Consider the following 19,986-nt stretch of genomic DNA (forward strand, 5'->3'; position numbering starts at 1 on the left):
TGTGTGCTGACCACCAGGAGGTGGCGCAGAACGAAGGGAGGCCCCGGCCCCGGCCAGCGGCCCACAGCTGGGGAAGGGAGGACCCAGCCCACAGCTGGCAGCCGCCAGGGACCCTACCCATGCACACATTTCGTGCACTGGGCCTCTAGTGTGTGTGTGTGTGTGTGTGTGTGTGTGTGTGTGTGTGTGTGTGTAATACACACAGAGAGAGCGAGAGAGCACACGCGAGAGAGACGCACATCAATGTGAGAGAAGCACATCGATTGGCTGCATCCCATACGTGCCCAGGTCAGGGCCAGGGCTCCAACCTGCAACCAAGGTATGTGCCCTTGACTGGGAATTGAACCCAAGATACTTCAGGCCTTGGGCTGACTCTCTAACCACTGAGCAACTGGCCAAGGCTGAAATAAGGAAATATTTTAATAATAAAGTTTTTATATTTGGATCCCTCCTTCCTGTGAAATTAAAGCTCCACAAGGACAGGGAATTTTGTCTGTTTTATTCATTGTATACACTCGGTTCCTCAAACAATGGCGATGCAAGGAATCTGTGATTTTGCCCTGGTCAGTGTGGCTCAATTAGTTAAATGTCATCCCATGCACCAAAAGTCCAAGGATTCAATTCATGGTCAGGGCCATGCCCAGGTTCTGGGCTTAATACCTGGTAGGGAGTGTGCAGGAGGCAGCCGATCAGTATTTCCCTTTCTCTCCCTCCAAATATCGATTTTTAAAATCTTTTAAAAAAGGAAAAAGAAATCTGTGATTTAGATTATAAATACAACGGTGCCCAACTCCCAACTGAGGCATTCTCCCCATGAGCCTTACCCTTACTTTACTTTTCATAGCACTTACCTGGAATACTATACATTTACATCTTATGTGAACACTAGAAAGTAAGTTCCATGAAATAAGTTTATTCACTGCTCTATCTTCAGCACCAAAGCTGGTACTCGATAAATATCTGATCAATCAGTGAAGATTTACTGTCTGTCATCCCTCTTCTCCCCACTGGAATATAAGTATCAGGAAGGCAGGGACTCTTCACAACTATGTTCCTAGAACCTAGAAGAGGTGCCTAATAAATATTTTACCTCTTGTTTCTGGTCTTCACACCAAATATGCTAGGTAAACTACATCAACACAGCAACATAATAGTGCCAGCAAGAGAGAATCTACAGCATAGGTAGGGATGCCAAATAGAATCCCTTCCCAAGTTTAAGGTCAATATTCTTTACTGTGTGGTAAAAAAAACTTTAAGGGCTCTCATACAGCTACATGTGGCCCTAGTTCCCATATTCCTGATTCACGCCTAGGTCTTAATTTAATCCTAGGGCTCTCCCCATCATGATTCTCAGGAGCACGAAAATCCTAATGCCTGCTGAAAATTGTTCCTCTTACAGAAAAAACCTGCTCTTCACTCCTTGTGAGCATCTTACCAATCTCCAATAATACCTTTCAAGCAAAGCCATCTCTTTTATTCAACAAGTATTTACTAAACACATGCCAGGCAGTGGCAATTACAGTGTGATACCATTTTAAGAAAAAGGAATAAAATATACAGGAAAAATATGGCAGAATAAGCATCAAGAATGTGTTTAAAATGTCTTAATCAATAGAGAGAACTCATCTTAAGGTTTTTTTTGAAAACATACTTAGCATTCTCTAATTCATAAAACTAGCAGTAGGCATTGGAACACCTGGAATATTAGCTAAGGTTTCATAGTAAACGAATACACCTTAATTTCCATCAAGCAATAAGGAAAAATAACATTTAAAAAAATCTTATAATAAAGAAATATCTCTTAAAAACCAGGGACATTCAAAGCAGTGGTAACAAATGATGTCTACCTGAAGACAGTATAATGGCAGCTATCTCAAATTGTATTTTTATAAGGAGGCTATGAAGACTAAAGTGGGTTTAGAAATAAAATGAAAATATTCTAATCCTTGTGCCAGCGAGAACAGGAATTAGCTGGCAATAATTTGGAACAAACTGTGAAGGTATACAATACCAATAAGCTGTGTAAAATGTTGTGCTGAATTTAATCGAAGAGCTTCATAAAATTTGTGACAATACTTAGGGTTTGTAGAGCCTTGGCAAAAAAATATGTGGAAAATGCTACACAATGGAAGATTAAATATGAACAATAAAAATAAATGAACTGACCTCACCCCTCCCTCCAACACTGGAACACTAAAAAAACATATTGATAGTGCACACAAACCCAAACTGCACTTACCTTAAGAGGCTGGGGGCCTCTCAGTCCCGCCTGTCCTCCCATCTGGGGAGAGCCTTGCTGCAGGGGCTCAGTTATTAAGTTGCCAGCATTTCCCATGCCTGGGTTTGAGTACTGCATATTAGGTCGCCCCCTGCCGGCTCCAATTGAACCGTTCATGACTTGATTAGGCATCATCCCCTGTCCATTGCCTGCAGTCAACATTCCAGGATTCATGCCAGCATTCATCCCTGTGTTCATTCCCATGGCAGGTTGATTTACTGGACTGTTCATCATTCCTGTTGCAGATGGTGGTGTGGGACCCTGATTTGGTCCACTAGTGCCCATTCCCATGTTGGGGATTGGGCTTTTGACCATGCTATTTATCAAACCTAATCCAGGACTGTTCTGTTGGGCCTGGCTGGCCATGCCTTGGCCTGGGCCACCAACCCCCATGTTGAGGTTAGGGGAACTACCAGACCGTAGCAATTCTGACAGTTGTTTATGTTTAGAGGCTGCATCTTGTACCATGCCAAGACTTGTCTGAAGCTGACTAATATCACCACCATTGGTTAGTCCCAATTCTGTAGAGTTGATTAATTCATCTGGTAAGTCATGCTCCAAGTCAAATAGAGAGCCAAAATCTGAAAGCAAGAGAAAAGGTAATGGTTAAAGTTAGACAAAATCAAAATTAAAAACTGCTTTATATTTTGTTATTGATAAACACTGCATTTTTATACCTCACTCTATGGAATACTATCTATTGAGGTTTTTCATGTTATACTAAAAAGCCTTACATATTTAAAAATAGGAGAACGTTTGATTATACCAACAAGTTTAAACACTTAATGAACTGTACTTAAATAAGACCAAGGAAAAAGGACTAGATCTCAGTATAACACTCATTATGAGTTGCTAAAAGTTTGTATTAATAGTTATGAAAAAAGATGTACAATTAAGTTAGATAATATTCCAGAATTCCATAGAAGAGGTTAAAATTATTTCCAAACGCAAACGAATTCAGAACAAAAGGTTTAAACTATCATAATAATAAAGACAACTGATACAAAAGACCCTTCATTTGTAGAACATTCAGCGTGAGCTCCATGAAGCAAGGGGCTGTCTACCATTTTTTGCCAAATTCTATCACAAAACAGATCCTCAATCTGCTGAGTGAATTTGCTTTCACCTGACTTCAGCCTACAGATTAGATTTCCTTAACTAGAATCTAGCTGAAATAGGATAGAAAAACACACAAATCACTCCCACCCTACACTCCTGCCCCACTGCCACCAAAAAGAGGATGAAATTAGAGATTAGCCCAGGTTTTTCTCAATCTTGCTACTATTAAACATTTTGGGCTGGATAATTCTTTGTTGTTAAGATAATCCACAGATCCCCACTCTCTTATCAATGCCATTAGTATCCATACCCCATCTGTGACAACCAAAAATGTCCTCAGTATCACTAAAATATCTCTTGGAAGGGCAAAACTGTCCCTGGTTGACCTGTTGACAGTCCTAACTCATTTCATATATTTAGGTATTTGAGTTGTCTTTTTTTTCTCTTTACTGCTGAGTTTTCTTCCTTTTTAATTCTCTGAGTAGTTTTCATATTAAATAGGCATTACTGGGTATTTAATAATTAAATATACCTGACTCTACAACTGACTAGCCCATTAAAAATAGTTCATTGCTTAAAGAAGGTTCCACTTTAAATGATCTATTTGGTCCAATCAATCTTGCTTTTTAAGCACAACTCCTTTACGTGCCCTTCCAGTTCTTATAGCTCTCTATCATAGCACTGAAATAGTTAGTGTGTCTCTCTCTCCCCTCCCCACTGCCATCTCCCCTCCCCACCCACCCCTGCACCCATGTAGCTCTTTAGAAAGCACACATCTTATCACTTATGGACCAACTCCTTGCCTAATGCCCAACACAGTTAAGCATTCTGGCCATATCTTAATCGAATCAAATGGTCCCAGGACTTGTTTAGAGTCCAGACTTTTACAGAATTTCGTTCCTTCTGAAAAATCATATGTGCCCATCCATCATAAGAATAAAAAGTGTCTTGCCCGGTTGGTGTAGCTCAACGGCTGAGCGTCAAGCCAGGAACCAAGAGGCCACCGGTTCGATCCCAGTCAGGGCATATGCTTGGATTGAGGGCTCAATCCCTTGTGGAGGGTGTGCAGGAGGCAGCCCATCAATCATGATGTTTCTCTCTCATCGATGTGTCTATCTCTCTATCCCTCTTCCCTGCTCTCTCTCTCTCTAAATAAATATATATATTTATATATATTAACCGTTTGACTACTAAGGAGCGCTATCACGCTCTTCTTATTTAAAATCCGGTCAAGGGCATGTACCTGGGTTGCGGGCACATCCCCAGTAGGAGATGTGCAGGAGGCAGCTGATCGATGTTTCTCTCTCATTGATGTTTCTAACTCTCTATCTCTCTCCTTTCCTCTCTGTAAAAAATCAATAAAATATATTTAAAAATAAAATAAAATAATAAAAGATGTCTTATGAATAGTTTTGAAATATAAATCTCAAAATGTTTTTGATATCATTACTCAAAAAAAAACTTTAATATATTGATATATTTCCTTAACCCAGTGGTTCTCAACCTTCCTAATGCCTCGACCCTGTAATACAATTCCTCATGTTGTGGTGACCCCCAACCATAAAATTATTTTCGTTGCTACTTCATAACTGTAATTTTGCTACTGTTATGAACTGTAATGTAAATATCTGATATGTAGGATGTATTTAGGCGACCCCTGTGAAAGGGTCATTCGACCCCAAAGAGGTCGCGACCCACAGGTTGAGAACCCCTGCCTTAATCATTTCTACTTACATAACTCACAAAACTGGGATCATACATACTTTATGAGCAATTTTGCATTCTACTTTTCCCCTGAAGTATACAAAGAAATACATTTTTACAGTTGCACAGTTACGGAAAAATAAAAATCTCTACCCATTTAGAAATTTAAAAAAACATACATATACCTAAGTGACAAATTAAAGAGGAAATCAGAAAAGAAACTGAGGAACAACACTAGATTTCAAAACTTAAAGGCTTTATTAGAAAATAAAGCTAAAAATGAGTTAAGTATCCAAATGATTAAGTTAGAAGAACAGGAAGATGATCAAAGATAAAAAGCAGCCTGGCTGGTGTGGCTCAGTTGGTTGAGCAAGATACCCTGTGCCAAGAGGTGGGGAATTGATCCCCAGTAGAGGGCGTGCAGGAGGCAGTCAATCCATGTTTCCCTCTCCCCCTATCTCTTCCTGTCACTTAAAAAAACACACACATATTTTTTAAAATATATTTTCATTGATTTCAGAGAGGAAGGGAGAGGGGAGAGAGAAATAGAAACATCAATGATGAGAGAGAATGACTGACTGGTTCGACCCCACTGGGGATCGAGCCCGCAACCCAGGCATGTGCCCTTGCCCAGAATCGAACCTGGGACTCTTGAGTCCACAGGCCGGTGCTCTACCCACTAAGCAAAACCGGCTAGGGCAACATATTTTTTAAAAAGATAAAAAGCAGTTAACCCCTTCCCCGGCAGAAACGTGTATACTCGTTTTCACAAAATGTTCTTTTTCAGTCGTCGACGAGTATACTAAGAAAATATGGTAAAAAAAATATGGTTTATAGGAAGACGAGTTACAAACTGTTTTCATAACCAGCATCAAAAATACTATATAGAACCAAAATAAAAAAATTAGTCTGAAAAAGAAACGTTTTTAACAAAAAAATTGTTGGGGAAGGGGTTAATTATTAACATGAGAAAGACAGAGATATAACTGAGAAGGTATCAACAAACCAGAATTTGGTTCTTCGAAGGAGTAATAAAGATCAACTTCTGGGAAAATTAAGGAAAAAATAAAACAAAATGAGAAAGCAACATACTAATCAATAATCAACTTCATGCAAAAAAAAATTGAAGAGACAGAAATGAATAAATTCCTGATAAAACACTCACCAAACCTTATCAAAAATAAATTATAAAGGATAAATGTCCCAGTTTCTCCAACAAATCAATGGCAAAAAAAGAGAATGCGAGAAGATATTATCAAGTAAAAGAGTCAACAACCAGATATACCTTGTTTAACTTCTGATTCAAACCAGCTGTAAAAAGAGGGGGAGAGAGGCACACAAAAATACTGGTAACTTGAACTAATAAGCATATGCAAGTTCTCTATCCTACTGAATTGAAATTTCCCATTTAAAAAGTTCAAAAGGAGGAGATATAAAGAGCCTGAACAATCCCATTACTATTAACAAAAATAAATCACTTATTAGTCTTTCCATAAAGAAAACGCCAGATCTAAATGTTTTTACAGACATGTCCTTCTGACCTTTCAAGGAAAAGACAACTTCATCTTACACAAACACTTCTAGAAAATAGAAAGAGCCCTGGCTGGTTTGGCCCAGTGGATAGAGGGTCGACCTGCAAACTGATGGGTCTCAGGTTCGATTCCGGTCAAAGGCACATGCCCTGGTTGTGGGCTCACTGAGGCAGCCAATTGATGATTCTTTCTCATCAGTGATGTTTCTATCTCTTCTCTCCCTTCCCCTTCCTCTCTGAAATCAATAAAAATATATCTTAAAAAAAAAACAGACTACTCTAAAAATCATACATGGCCAGTAAAAACCATGAACATAGAAGCAAAAACCCTTAAAAAAAAAAAAAGAAAGAAAAGAAAGCAACAGTTCATTAGTGCCTTAAAAATGTATTGTCATGATCAAGTTGGGATATCTCAGGAATCCAAGGGGGAAAGGTTTGCAATGGAACCTTAGACTATAAGTATATAGATGGTCATTCACCATATTAACAAAGAAGAAAATGTAAGATTAATCTCAATGGCTGTAAGAAAAGCACTGGAGACCCTGGCCCGGTAGCTCACTAGGTAAGAACATCATCCCGATGCACTAAGGTTGCAGGCTTGAACCCCAGTGAGGGCACGTACAAGAATCAACCAATGAATGCATAAATAAGTGGAACAAGAAAGGCACTGGATAAAACTCAATACCAAATCACATTTTAAAAAATCAAGAAAGTGATGGGAACTTCTTTAAATTGATAAAAAGTTTCTTCCAAAACCTAAAATCTGACAGCAAATATGCATAATGGACCAACATTAAAAGTAGTCTAGCATCAGACCAAAACAAAGATACTCATGACAGCCACTTCTATTCAATCTTGTACTAGAGTATCTAGCCAAAGCAATAATATTAAAAAACAAACTATAAGTTAAAAAACTGAGAAGGAAGAAACACAACTTTATTTATTGAGATAAATCAATATAGAAAATCCAAAGCAAAGAAATGGAAATAGTGAGAGGTTAGAATGGTGATTAAATATACCACAAACGCCAAAACTGGTTTGGCTCAGTGGATAGAGCGTCGGCCTGTGGACTGAAAGGTCCCAGGTGCGATTCCGGTCAAGGGCATGTACCTGGGTTGCGGGCACATCCCCAGTGGGAGATGTGCAGGAGGCAGCTGATCGATGTTTCTCTCTCATCGATGTTTCCAACTCTCTATCTCTCTCCCTTCCTCTCTGTAAAAAATCAATAAAATATATTAAAAAAAATACCACAAACATAAGGAAATCAAACCACATTTCTGTACATCAGTGATGTTTAGAAAAAAATTTTTAATACAATTTATGATAGCATGGGGAAAACTTAGAAAAAAATCTAACAATATGTTACTATAAAATATATGTAAATTTTGAAAGTAAAGACTACATAAATAAATAGAATAATATCCTAAATCTTTGGTATTACATAAAGACATCTATTCTGCCCCAATAGATTCAATGCAGTGCCAATAAAAAAAATTCTTACAGTTTTTAAGGGAACCAGACAAGATGATTCTAAAGTATATACAGAAGAACCTAGTTTCCAACTCTGTATAAATAAGAAAGTTATTTGTGAATACTTACATGGCCAGTAAAATCCATGTATTGGAAATTTCAATTCAATAGGATAGAGAACTTCCATATGCTTATTACTTCAATACTCATCGGATATTTGTGAAGATTAAATGAGTTAATATATGTAAAGTATTTAAAATATTGGCTGGCACATATTAAAAATATGAAAATGTTACTAAGTATTATTATTCAATAGAATCATAACCCTACTAGGAAATAAGACTGGTTTATAAGAAGAGCAAACTTTCATCAGGCACTTTCAATGAGGCAAGCATTGTTGTTAACACCTCAATAATTGTATTATTCTTTTTTTAAAATAATTGTATTATTCTTATTAGTCCTCTCAATGTCAGTAGATAACAGCCATATACAGAGTTCACTGAAGAGAAATTAACTTCAGTAATATAGAAATCTTACTCTAGGCCCTAGAGCAGGGGTGGGCAAACTTTTTGACTCGAGGGCCACAATGGGTTCTTAAACTGGACCGGAGGGCCGGAACAAAAGCATGGATGGAGTGTTTGTGTGAACTAATATAAATTCAAAGTAAACATCATTACATAAAAGGGTACGGTCTTTTTCCCCCCCAATAGTTTTATTCATTTCAAACGGGCCGGATCCCGCCCGCGGGCCGTGGTTTGCCCACGGCTGCCCTAGAGTCTTTATGATTTTCATGTAACCTACTAGAGGCCCAGTGCACAAATTCGTGCATGGGTGAGGTCCAGGCCGATTGACCATAGGCGGTTAGCCGGATGGCCCCGTTCCCTGGTCAAACTCCCAGTTGAGGGGACAATTTGCATATTAGCCTTTTTATTATATAGAAGGATTCTAAAGCCAGATGCACTTGGTTGCTGTTTTATGTTTATGAAAAACATGTGACCTCACATTATACAATTAGGCTCCATTTTGAAACAGACAGGAGAGTTTACATTGGTAGATCTTGAAAAATAAAGGTTTAGGGTCATTCTTTTTTTAATGGCAATCCTATACATTCAACAGACCTAATTGTAGTTACCACTCAGGTTTTCAACTCAAAGACTGGTCCCAGTAGTCCTAATTCCCAAGATGGCTCACTCTGTTACAACCTCAACTATGTACTTCGTATCTTCCATCTTTTGTTACAGCTAAATAGTATTTGCGTACATCTTACTTCTTTACCAAATTGTAAGTATCTGAAAAATAGGGGTCTCATTTATTATTTACATTTCCTATAGCACCTAGGATATGCTCATGGAATAAGAAGTTTCTAGCAATTCTACAACTGCATACTATAATCACTTGTATCTAATTGGGCATTATCCTATCTAATAAAAGGGTAATATGCAAATTAATGGTCACTCCATCACAAAGATGGCAGAGCCCATAGCCACAAGATGGCGGCACCCAGTACTCTCTGCCCCGCCGGAGTCCCCCAGTCCTGGGGGCGCGGGGGGCCCACAGAGAGTGGGCAGTGTCCATGGCGACAAGGCAAGCGTCCCACCCTGGCCATGGAGAGCCTCTGGGCAGCAGGCATGAAGCGGCCGGGGCTTGGGGGACATACTTGCATCGTCATGAGGCAAGCGTTCCGCACCCGGCCGCAGATGGGCCTCTGGGCAGCGGGCGTGGAGCAGCCAGGCCCCACAGAGAGCTACTGGCACACGGACTCGTGCGCAGGGCTACTAGTAGTAACTTTATAGAAAGTTCTCTTACATCAACTTTAAACCATTTACTTTTAACTATATTGATTAAAACTGGAAGACTATGTAAAAAAAAGTCACATATACTTTGACCTCCAATCAAACAGACCCTATTATTTAATCTGATATCACTGACTGTCATTACTCTTTTGCTATTTTGATTGTTCCTCAAAGTTCTGGGCATTTCTGATTCCTAAATGCCATCAGCAACCACTGGTATATAAGTTGGCACTGCTCAAAGAGTCTAAAGACCTGGATTTAAACCCGTCTTCAAGCTGACCTCATTGAGCCGTCACGTTCCAACTGTGGTAGTAAAACACTTATTCTACCTCCCTCCCTCACAGAATTGTTTTAAGAACCAGTGAACCCAGCTGGCATGGCTCAGTGATTGAGTGTCAACCTATGAGCCAGGAGGCCGCAGTTTGATTCTCAGTCAGGGCACATGCCCAGATTGTGGACTCAATCCCCAGTAGGGATGTGCAGGAGGCAGCTGATCATGCAGGAGGCGGCTGATCGATGTTTCTCTCTCATCGATGTTTCTGACTCTCTATCACTCTCCCTTCCTCTCTGTAAAAAATCAATAAAATATATTAAAAAAAATAAAAATAAAAAAGAACCAATGAAATGCCTCTTGAAGATTCTAAAACATAAATGTGTAAATTTATTAACCTAGAGCAAAAGGATCCTTCGGGATCATCTTAGTAGTGTTTACATGGAAACAAAAAAATAAAATTAAAAAGAACAGTTTTGGTTGAAGAGCAATTGGGAAAATAAAGACCCATCTTACTCAGTTCTCTTAGAACACGGCCCCTGCTAGGGAAGACTCAAGTGTGAAATGACCGACTCATCATTGTATAGCTGCAGTAACTGGTGCTAACACTGGCTTCCCTAAGATTATACTATTTTGTTATTGAATATGAACCCTATTAACTCAACCTGTAAATAATCAACTCTATATTGGTAGGACTATCTGCTATATTCTACAATTATGTCAACTGGTAAACAAAACTTGCATTTTTTTTTAATCCTCACCCAAGGATATGTTTAAATCCTCACCCAAGGAAGGGACTGGGGGGGAGAGGGGAGAGAAACATTATGTGAGAGAGAAATATTGATCAGTTGCCCTCACTACACGCCTGGACCAGGGATTGAACCCGCAATCTTTTGGTGCACCAGATGGCACTCCAACCAACTGAGCAGCCAGGCCAAGGCAAAACTTGGATCTTAAAAAAATTCACTTTGGTAATTACAATTTACTAAAAACTGCAAAAGCAAATGATAAATGCATTTCAAGAGATAAATGCCGTACCCATGGTCCTCTTGCCATTAGGATCTTTTCCTGCTACTGATTCTGTACACCGTCACCAGAATTCTTCTTTCCACTTTCCCTGACCATGTCACTCCCCTGGCTCATAGATTTCTATCCTGATGGTAAGATGAATGTCACATTCCTTAGCCTGTTTTTTCATAAAAGGACCCCAACACCCTTTTCAATCTGTCTCCCATTAAAACACTCTACTGCCCTGGCTGGTTTGGCTCAGTGGATAGAGCGTCAGCCTGTGGACTAAAGGGTCCCGGGTTCGATTCTGGTCAAGGGCATGTACCTTGGTTGCGGGCACATCCCCAGAGGGGGGTGTGCAGGAGGCAGCTGATCAATGTTTCTAACTCTCTATCCCTCGCCCTTCCTCTCTGTAAAAAAATCAATAAAGAATATATATATTTTTTAAAAAGCCAAAACAAAAAAACACTCTACCATACAGTCTATATTCCAGTCACATAAGAACCACTTGTATTTGGCCCTGACTGGGTGGCTCAGTTGATTGTAGCATTGTCCTGTACACCAAAAGGTTGTCCGTTCCATTCCTGGTCAGGGCACATAACTAGGTTATAAGTTCAATTCCCTGTTGAGGCACGTGCCAGAGGGAATCAACCAATCAATTCTCTCCCTCTCTCTCTCTCTCTCCCTCTCTCTCGGAGGCAATCTATCAATGTCTCTCTCTCTCAAATCAATGACTCTATCTTTTTTTTTTTTATATTTTATTGATTTTTTACAGAGAGGAAGGGAGAGAGATAGAAAGTTAGAAACATCGATGAGAGAGAAACATCGATCAGCCGCCATTTCTTTTTTTTTAAAATATATTTTATTGATTTTTTACAGAGAGGAAGGGAGAGAGATAGAGAGTCAGAAACATCGATGAGAGAGAGACATCGATCAGCCGCCTCCTGCACATCCCCCACTGGGGATGTGCCCGCAACCCAGGTACATGCCCTTGACCGGAATCGAACCCGGGACCTTTCAGTCCACAGGCCGACGCTCTATCCACCGAGCCAAACCGGTTTCAGCCCCCATTTCTTTATAAAGTTTTCCCCAAATACAGTAAACCCACACTGTTAGAAATAATTCCTATTCTCTGCCTTTATTCAGATTATTTTTAAAAACTTACCAGAGTATAATTTATGAGAAAATTGTGTATACATGTATACCAACCCCACCACATCCTAAAGGACTTGAGAGCAGAAACTACACTTTAATTCATCTTTAATTCAGAGTGCCTAAAATTTGGTGAGTAGTAAATGTTTGTTGGCTGAAATGAAAGAAAGGCATACCAAATACAATAGTGACTACTCAATTTAGGAAAATCACACAACTTCAAAAGGTCCAAAATTTAACTCATCATAACCACCCCACTCCCATGGCTACACATACATACTTCTTTTCCTATGTTTGCTATTTTAGTAAATGGCATCCTTACCAATCCAGCTACCCTAACGTGAAACTTGGTACTTATTCTTGATTCCTCCACTGCAATATCCTAACATCTAAGTTCTGTTGACCATCACCTTCCCTCAAATCTTTTTCACTTCTTTCCGTCTTCTAATCCAGGCCACCCTCATCACAGCTAGAATCCTAATACAAGCATCTCACTGGTCTCTCAGCTTCATATTTTTCCCTCTTCCTATCCAAATAATTCCTCACTTAGTCAATTATCTAAGGTACAATACTGCTCCATTCATTTAAAAGAGCTAAGTGTTGGCTTCGGCAGCACATATACTAAATTGGAACGATACAGAGGAGAGATTTGCATGGCCCCTGCGTAAGGCTGTCCAGCAAATCCTGTGACGTGTTCCACATTTTAAAAAAAAGAAAAAGAAAAAGAAAAAAATAAATAAAAGAGCTAAAACGAAAAGTCTAAACTCCAATAAGCATTATAAGCTCTGCATAACTGGCCCCTTGTTCATCTCTCCGGACATTTGGGGATCTGAACAGGCCATACTCTCTTGTTCCCAGCTTGGTTCGCTCCTACTAACCATATATCTATCCTTCAGATCCCAAGATCAGACACCAATTCCTCAAAAATAGCCACCAGAGTAATAGTAATTACAGGTTAGGTCTTCCTATTTCTCCCAATATACACTGTACTTCCCAAGTACGTACAATGCTGGTCACATCAGACTTGAATGTTGTTCTCCTCCCCTCTATAGGTTCCAGGAAGGAAGGGTCTGCCTGCCTGGATTATCAGAGTATTCCCTGTACTGAAGACAAACACCTAGCACAGAGAAAATGTTGGTCCAATACAGGACAACTGTTACCTTGTCAACTTTTCTAAGCCAGTGTTTTTCAAGTTGTGGGTCATAAGCCAACAGAGGGGCAAGAACTCAATATAGTGGGTCACAACTTTGAAATGCAATCATTACAAATAAAAATGCAAATATTACAAATAGGAAGGGTATTATGTGTTCACTTGCTAAGACAGGGTCTCTATTTTTATACGCAAAATGTAGTTCTTGTAGTAAAAAAAATTTGAGAAGCACTGCACTGCTCCTACTTTCCTTCCTCCTTTATAAGAAAGTATTCTTTTACGACCCAGATAAGCAAATACGTAACAGAAAAAATAGTGCTCAACCACACAATTCTTTAGCAAAAAGCCATTCTTATCGTGAGCATTTCCAAAAAAAATCTGTTTTCTGATTTATCATTATGTCTTAAAACTCTGATTTTTAATTTCAATTACATAAACAAGACATCCTATGTGACAGTAGTATATGTAGTACTTTTATTTTAATCTCTGCTGCCACATTCTTATATTCTCAAAAAACTTAATCTGGGTAGGTGATATATAGACTAACTCTGTACCATAAGCCTTACTTCTAAGACTACCCTCTGAACTTCATGCACTTGGCTTTCTTTTTCTAGTCTCTATATAGTCATTAAAAAGTCTACCACTGCCCAGGCTGGGTAGCTCAGTTAGTTAGAGAGCATCGTCTTAATATGCCAAAGTTTTAGGCAACCAATGAATGCATAAAAAAGTGCAACAACAAATCAATCTTCCTCTCTCCCGCCTTTCCTCTCTCTCTATAAAAATCAATAAATCTTAAAAGTTTTTAAAATCTACCATATTTTATTACTTAGTATTAAAAACAGAATTTAAAAACAGTTAACAATTAATGAGCACATACTATGCTACAGCAAGCACTATCTTAAGCATATGATAAAGAGAATTCTCCCTTATTCCTTGCCACAATACTATAATGTGGGTACTATAGGCGAGGAAGCTAATACAGAGAAGTTAAGAAACTGGCCTAAGGCTCACAGTTAGTTAATAAAGGCAGGTCTGGGACCTGAACTCTAGTACATAGTCTGACTTCAAAACCCAATCTTTTAACCACTCACTTTTTTTTTCAGTAGTTTTAATTTCTCTCTCTCTCTCTCTCTCTCTCTCTCCTTTAAGTTGCTTCTAATTACCTTCCTGGCCATTTATCTAAAAAGATCTACATATAAAAACAAGTAAGATCCAAATTGTTTAGAAGAGACTTAACACCTCAATTAATATTTATTCTCTTAAACCTTTGAGAACTGAATAAAAAATTCCCATGAAAATTTCAAAACTACCATCCATCACATGAAAAAAAAAATCGTTGGCAAAATTCAGTAATGTAAAAATTTTACACTTGGCATAATTTAAGTTTTATCTTACTCATTAATTTCTTTTCTTAAATTTATTGATTGATTTTAGAGAGGAAGGGGGCGAGGGAGGGAGACAGAGAAAGAGAAACTTGTTCCACTTACTTTTGCATTCATTGGTTGATTCTTTCATGTTCCCTAACTAGGGATGGAACATACAACCTTGGTATATGGGGATAATGTTCTAACCCAGTGGTTGCCATCCTTTCGGACCTCATGGACCACCAGTTGGCAACCACTGCTCTAATCAACTGAGTTACCTGGCCATGGTTCATTAAGCTTTCTAATGTAAGCCACACTAAAAAAATTCAACTTCAAAAATTCTAAAAGGAGAGAACCCTAAAATCTCAACAAAAAAATCCCACTAAAGAAGCATGTCTTATTTTTCCATTATTGATGGGTGTTTAGCAGAATTAACTCCTGAAATACTTTTATAAATATACCAGGAAGTTACATTCCCACTATAGCTACAACATTTTTGCTATTTTTTTCCTTTCTTATTTATCACTTAATGCCCCTACAAACACTAGGCACCAATTCTCAATTTATTATTTTAATCACACATCCTTTGCCCTTTTTATAGACTAGACTAGGAGAAGGTAGAAAAGCAAAGTAAAACAGAAAATACCAAAAGGCAACCAAGACAGGAACCCTTTCCTCCATCCCCATCATCCATTCACTGGATATGCCAATACATTTCTTACCTCTGAAACAGAACATGAACTTACGCTGGAAAGGGCACCCATATTGTAACACATACAAGACTTATTACAATTTAACAACAGGCACTTTACCTCACATCAAGCACAGATAGCCTTCCTGAAGCCCTATAAATGAACTTACAAAGCTTGGAGAACAAGCAATTGCCAGAGTTCAAGGCACTTGGTAAAATGTCTTGCACTTTAATTTTAACAGCAATATCTCACTGGGTCAAAGAGCTATAACTGAAAAACTCCAGAAGCAGAACTCTAATGTAAACATTAATGTGTAAAAACTAAAACATAATCTGGCAGGTTTAAGAGCTGAAGAAAGAAATGGCTTCCACCGAAAACATTGGTTAGGATGACAAGCCACTAATATACAATGGTATTTTGAGGAAGTAAAATGGACATTTAAAAAATCCTTGCCACGCCCTGGCAGGTGTTACTCAGTGGTTAGAGTGTTGGCCCCTGCAGGGAAGGCTCTTAGGTTCTATTCCCAGTCAAGGGCTCGTACCTGGGTTGCAGGCTCCATCTGGGCATGCAGATGGGTGCATGTGAGAGGCAACCAATTAATCTCTCTCTCTCTCACATTGATTTTTCCCGGGCCCTCCCTCTCTTCCTACCCCTTACATCCACCCCCCTCCCTCACTCCCTACCCCGCCCCCCCCCAAAAAAATCCTTGCCACTTCTCTATTGTGTACATTTTAGTGGTTAAAATGCAGTATATTTTAGCCTGGCTGTCATGGCTCAGTGGTTGAGCGTCGACCTAGGAACCAGGAGGTCATGGTTTGATTTCTGGTCAGGGCTCATGCCGGGTTGCGGGTTCAATCCCCAGTGTGGGGTGTGCAGGAGGCAGCCACTCAATGATTCATCATTGATGCTTCTCTCTCTCTTCCTTCCTGAAATCAATAAAAAAATATATATATTTAAAATGCAGTATATTTTACATTCTCGCTGTCCTGTGCCTTTAAAATGAAGAACAGGCATGAAACTCAAGCCAATTCTGACGCGGGAGTACACAGCAGGGACACCAAACTATACCAGGACCAGAAAGGTCTGTACCTACTTAGTATGCCAGGTCCTAGTGCTGTTGCTGTCACCCATCTTTCTGGAGTCTGTTCTTTCAGTGCATACAGCAGTTAAGTGTTTACAGACCAGTGACAGAACATGTCTAGTGTGCAATGAAGGCAACATGTAATCCTCCTCATTCCCATCACTCAGGTTATTAGAAATAGGTTCAAGAAATTCTTCCAGGACTTACCTGTTAACTTTTCTGTCAATAATTATATCAAATTTTTTTTACAAATGGCTTTTACGATCTTTTTTTTGGGGGGTGGGGGGGGAATAAGTCATTTGATTTATCAAATAGTTCCGACCTAACCATAGTAAAGTAAAACTTTTAATGACTCAAGTGCAAATATTGAAACAGGAACATAAAGATGCAAAAGCTAAAAAATAAATCTCTTCCTCCTCATTCCAGCACATGAAAACTTAATTCAAGTTATTTGAATCAACCTGGACATTTTTTAGAACAATCGTTGAGTAACACATTTTTATTCTGCACCAGTCCTATGCTAATTTGTTTTGTAATGCTTTCGAATGTCAACCCAATTAGATTCTAGTCTTCCGTCCTATAAAACTGGCACAAGCAAACTCTTGGTAGGTCTACTTAATACTATTAAGAGAAAAAAAAAAGTTTCTGAGATCTAGAATTATGGCATCATTTTGACCAGCTCTAGATAAAATTCACAACCAAGTATAAGGAACAACTTACTTTCACATTTATAAAATATCTAGGTGACAACTCAAAACTCAAAATGTAGAAGTTACAAGTTTGAAATTTTAAAGTTGTTAAAAGTGAAGTATCTCTGTTAGAAGTTGCCTGCAAACTTATACTACACACTAGTGGACAAAAAAATAAAAATGTAATGGGAACCAACTTAAAAGTTCACAGGGGGACAGTATTTTCTTGACACTTGCCTCCCCACCCCTACAACAGTAACAAAAACACAAAACAAAACCCAGACTATTAAGATTTTAAAAACGAACAAAAAAATCTTGGAATAGAATCTTAATTGGGGGATTTGGGGTGTTTGGGGGTGGGTGGGAACCAACCTACACAATAAAATTTAGAGAAAGCTAAAATAAACACTTAGTACCAAGACTGAGTTAATCTCAATGTTGAGAGTTTTTTTATTATAAAAACCCACTTGATACATTTAGGACTCAACTATTCAAAGATATTATCAAGTAGCAAAATAGTTTCTGTGTAACAGACATGTGAAACACTATCCCAGAATGAGTTAGCTGAAGTTACCAACTACACAGATCAAGTATGGAGAATGCAGTAGTGCGAAGGAACAGAGGTGTTTGGAAGTTGAGCAGGGCCTTCCTTTCAGGCCTTGCATTACTCCAAGACTAAGCTGCTCAAATAAGGAGACATCAAAACAATGCATAGAAAAGAAGTTTTTTTCTAAAATGTCCCAAGTCACTGGCTAACTCAAATGTAAAATCCATACCACATTGCACAAAAATTAAAGAAACAATCCAAAAATCTATACGTGAAAACATGTTTAATAGTAATCTATAAGAATTTCTGAGTGACTTTAATAAGTGCAAAGGAATACGATATTTATGTGCATGAACTGAGAAAAAAAGACAGGTTAAGAAAAATCCCTGAAGACGACAGGAATAAGGACAGATCAAAGTTCGTGCATTGCCACTGTTACAATCCTGAAGTGATGGGAACTCTGCAAAAGTCCTTCCATTTTGCAGGTTTTTCTTATAAACGCAAAAGAAACGAGAGCATTTGCTATCTCCGTACATCTTCACCCTTTACCATGAAGCCCACTTAGAAACGTGCTGAGAAGTTCTCCACAAATTCAAAGGGTACATTTAACTCCGTGAAGCACTCTCACTGGTGGATGGAGGGATGACGCTGAGCCTGCTCCTGGGGAGCTGAAGAGATGCTCATGGGAAGGGGGAACATCTTGTGGACTGTCAGGTGGCCAGCCATTCTTCCTCTACATTATCCTGGCACCTCCAACAACTATGACAGCAAAAAAGGTCGGTGGCCACCAGGAGAGCACCAAACTAACTGCAAGGAAGGAATGATGGAAGAAAGTCTCCCTGAATTCTCTGTTGAGAAAGGGCTAGTCCACAACTGAGTGAAGTAAAGAATTCGTAGAGCTTTTTAAACAGAAATCTCCAAATATGTTTAAAGCATAAAAAGGTAAAAACACGCAGATGCTAAACCTAATGCACATTTCAAACATGTTTGATCAATTCATGTTTGCAATCCATAATTGGGACTCTTTCCATTTCTTATCTTGATTTCCAAGTAACTCACTCCACAAAATCAGTGATGTCTTTTCTTCCCCAACCCAAAGAGAAAGTGACTACAAACTGCAAATAAAATACCCCTCTCTCCCCCAACTTGAAAACCCAGAGTTTCAGATATTTCGGTCCTAAACCAAAGAATGGAAGATGTAAAATGAACTGCGCTCCATATTGATTCTTAAAGCCAAAAAATAAAAAAATTTAAAAAAAGCTAAGAATGGTAGGTAAAATAATTCAAACCAAATTTCACATTTGACGTGAAACCTCACGTCAAACCTGAAATCCTGGAACACATACACATAAATAAATAAAATAAAGATTTATTTTTTTTTTTACACCCTCATTCTCAACAGAAAATGTTGTGCAACGAAAATACTGAAAAGGAAGAGTGAAAAGTAGTGGAAACAGAGTAAGAGAAACCAAGGAGAAAAGATTTGCAATTCCTCCTTTGCCAACAACAAAATTAAAAAAGTAAAATAAAAAACCTTTACACACCAATGCATTGGCATTTCCAAAATTAAAGTGCACGGGAGCAATAATAAAGGCCGTCTCTATCGCACCACTAAAGAGCTCCAATTCCAGAACACACATCGATATGACATAATGTTGCAACGAATGTATTAGGAAGCAAAGAAAATGGTTGGGCGACTGGACGTCTTCGACCAGCTCATTCAAACACCTTTAAAATTAATCGAGAGAGAGAGAGAACTAAGAGGAGAAAGAAAAGAGGGGAAAAACACACAGAGAGAAGAAAAAAGGTGCACGGAGCCGAAAAGATGAAAGGGAACGTGCAAGGCGAGGCTCCGGGACTAACCTGTGCCATCGCTGGCCGACGCCGAGAGGGCCGGAGATGAGAGTTTAGGCCGCTTGGCTGAAGGCGGCCCCGGTTCCACCACATTCTCGGCCATTTTTAATTCTTTCGGAGATCCAGGCGAGAAAACGAGAATCCCGGGGAAATCTCTTCTTCGGAGGGGGTCCCCGCCCCGCTCTCCGGGGTGGGCTCGGGGGGCTCCGCCGGCCCCCGAGGGGGGTTGGGGGAAGTTCCTTTTTCTCGCTGCCGGGCCGCGGTGGCTGGAAAGGGATGCGGACCCGACAGAAAGGTAAGGGCAAGTGCGAGGGGCCGGGCCTGGCGCAGGCCCGGAGGAGAG

General features: G+C 39.2%; 1 protein-coding gene across 1 annotated transcript in view; it reads right to left on the minus strand.

The window, feature by feature from the left end:
- EP300 (E1A binding protein p300) overlaps nt 1-19,980 on the minus strand; it is a 71,381-nt gene extending 51,401 nt beyond the window's left edge. Inside the window, exons 1-2 of the mRNA XM_006775972.2 lie at nt 19,653-19,980; nt 2,240-2,859 (exon numbers count right to left, since the gene is read on the minus strand). Of these exons, the coding sequence (XP_006776035.1) occupies nt 2,240-2,859; nt 19,653-19,746 (714 nt within the window). The 5' untranslated portion in view covers nt 19,747-19,980. The remainder of the gene's footprint in view (nt 1-2,239; nt 2,860-19,652) is intronic.
- Nucleotides 19,981-19,986: the final 6 nt, after the last annotated feature.

The sequence above is a fragment of the Myotis davidii genome, unplaced genomic scaffold, assembly GCF_000327345.1.
Source record: "Myotis davidii unplaced genomic scaffold, ASM32734v1 scaffold428, whole genome shotgun sequence".
Taxonomy (NCBI): Eukaryota; Metazoa; Chordata; class Mammalia; order Chiroptera; family Vespertilionidae; genus Myotis; species Myotis davidii.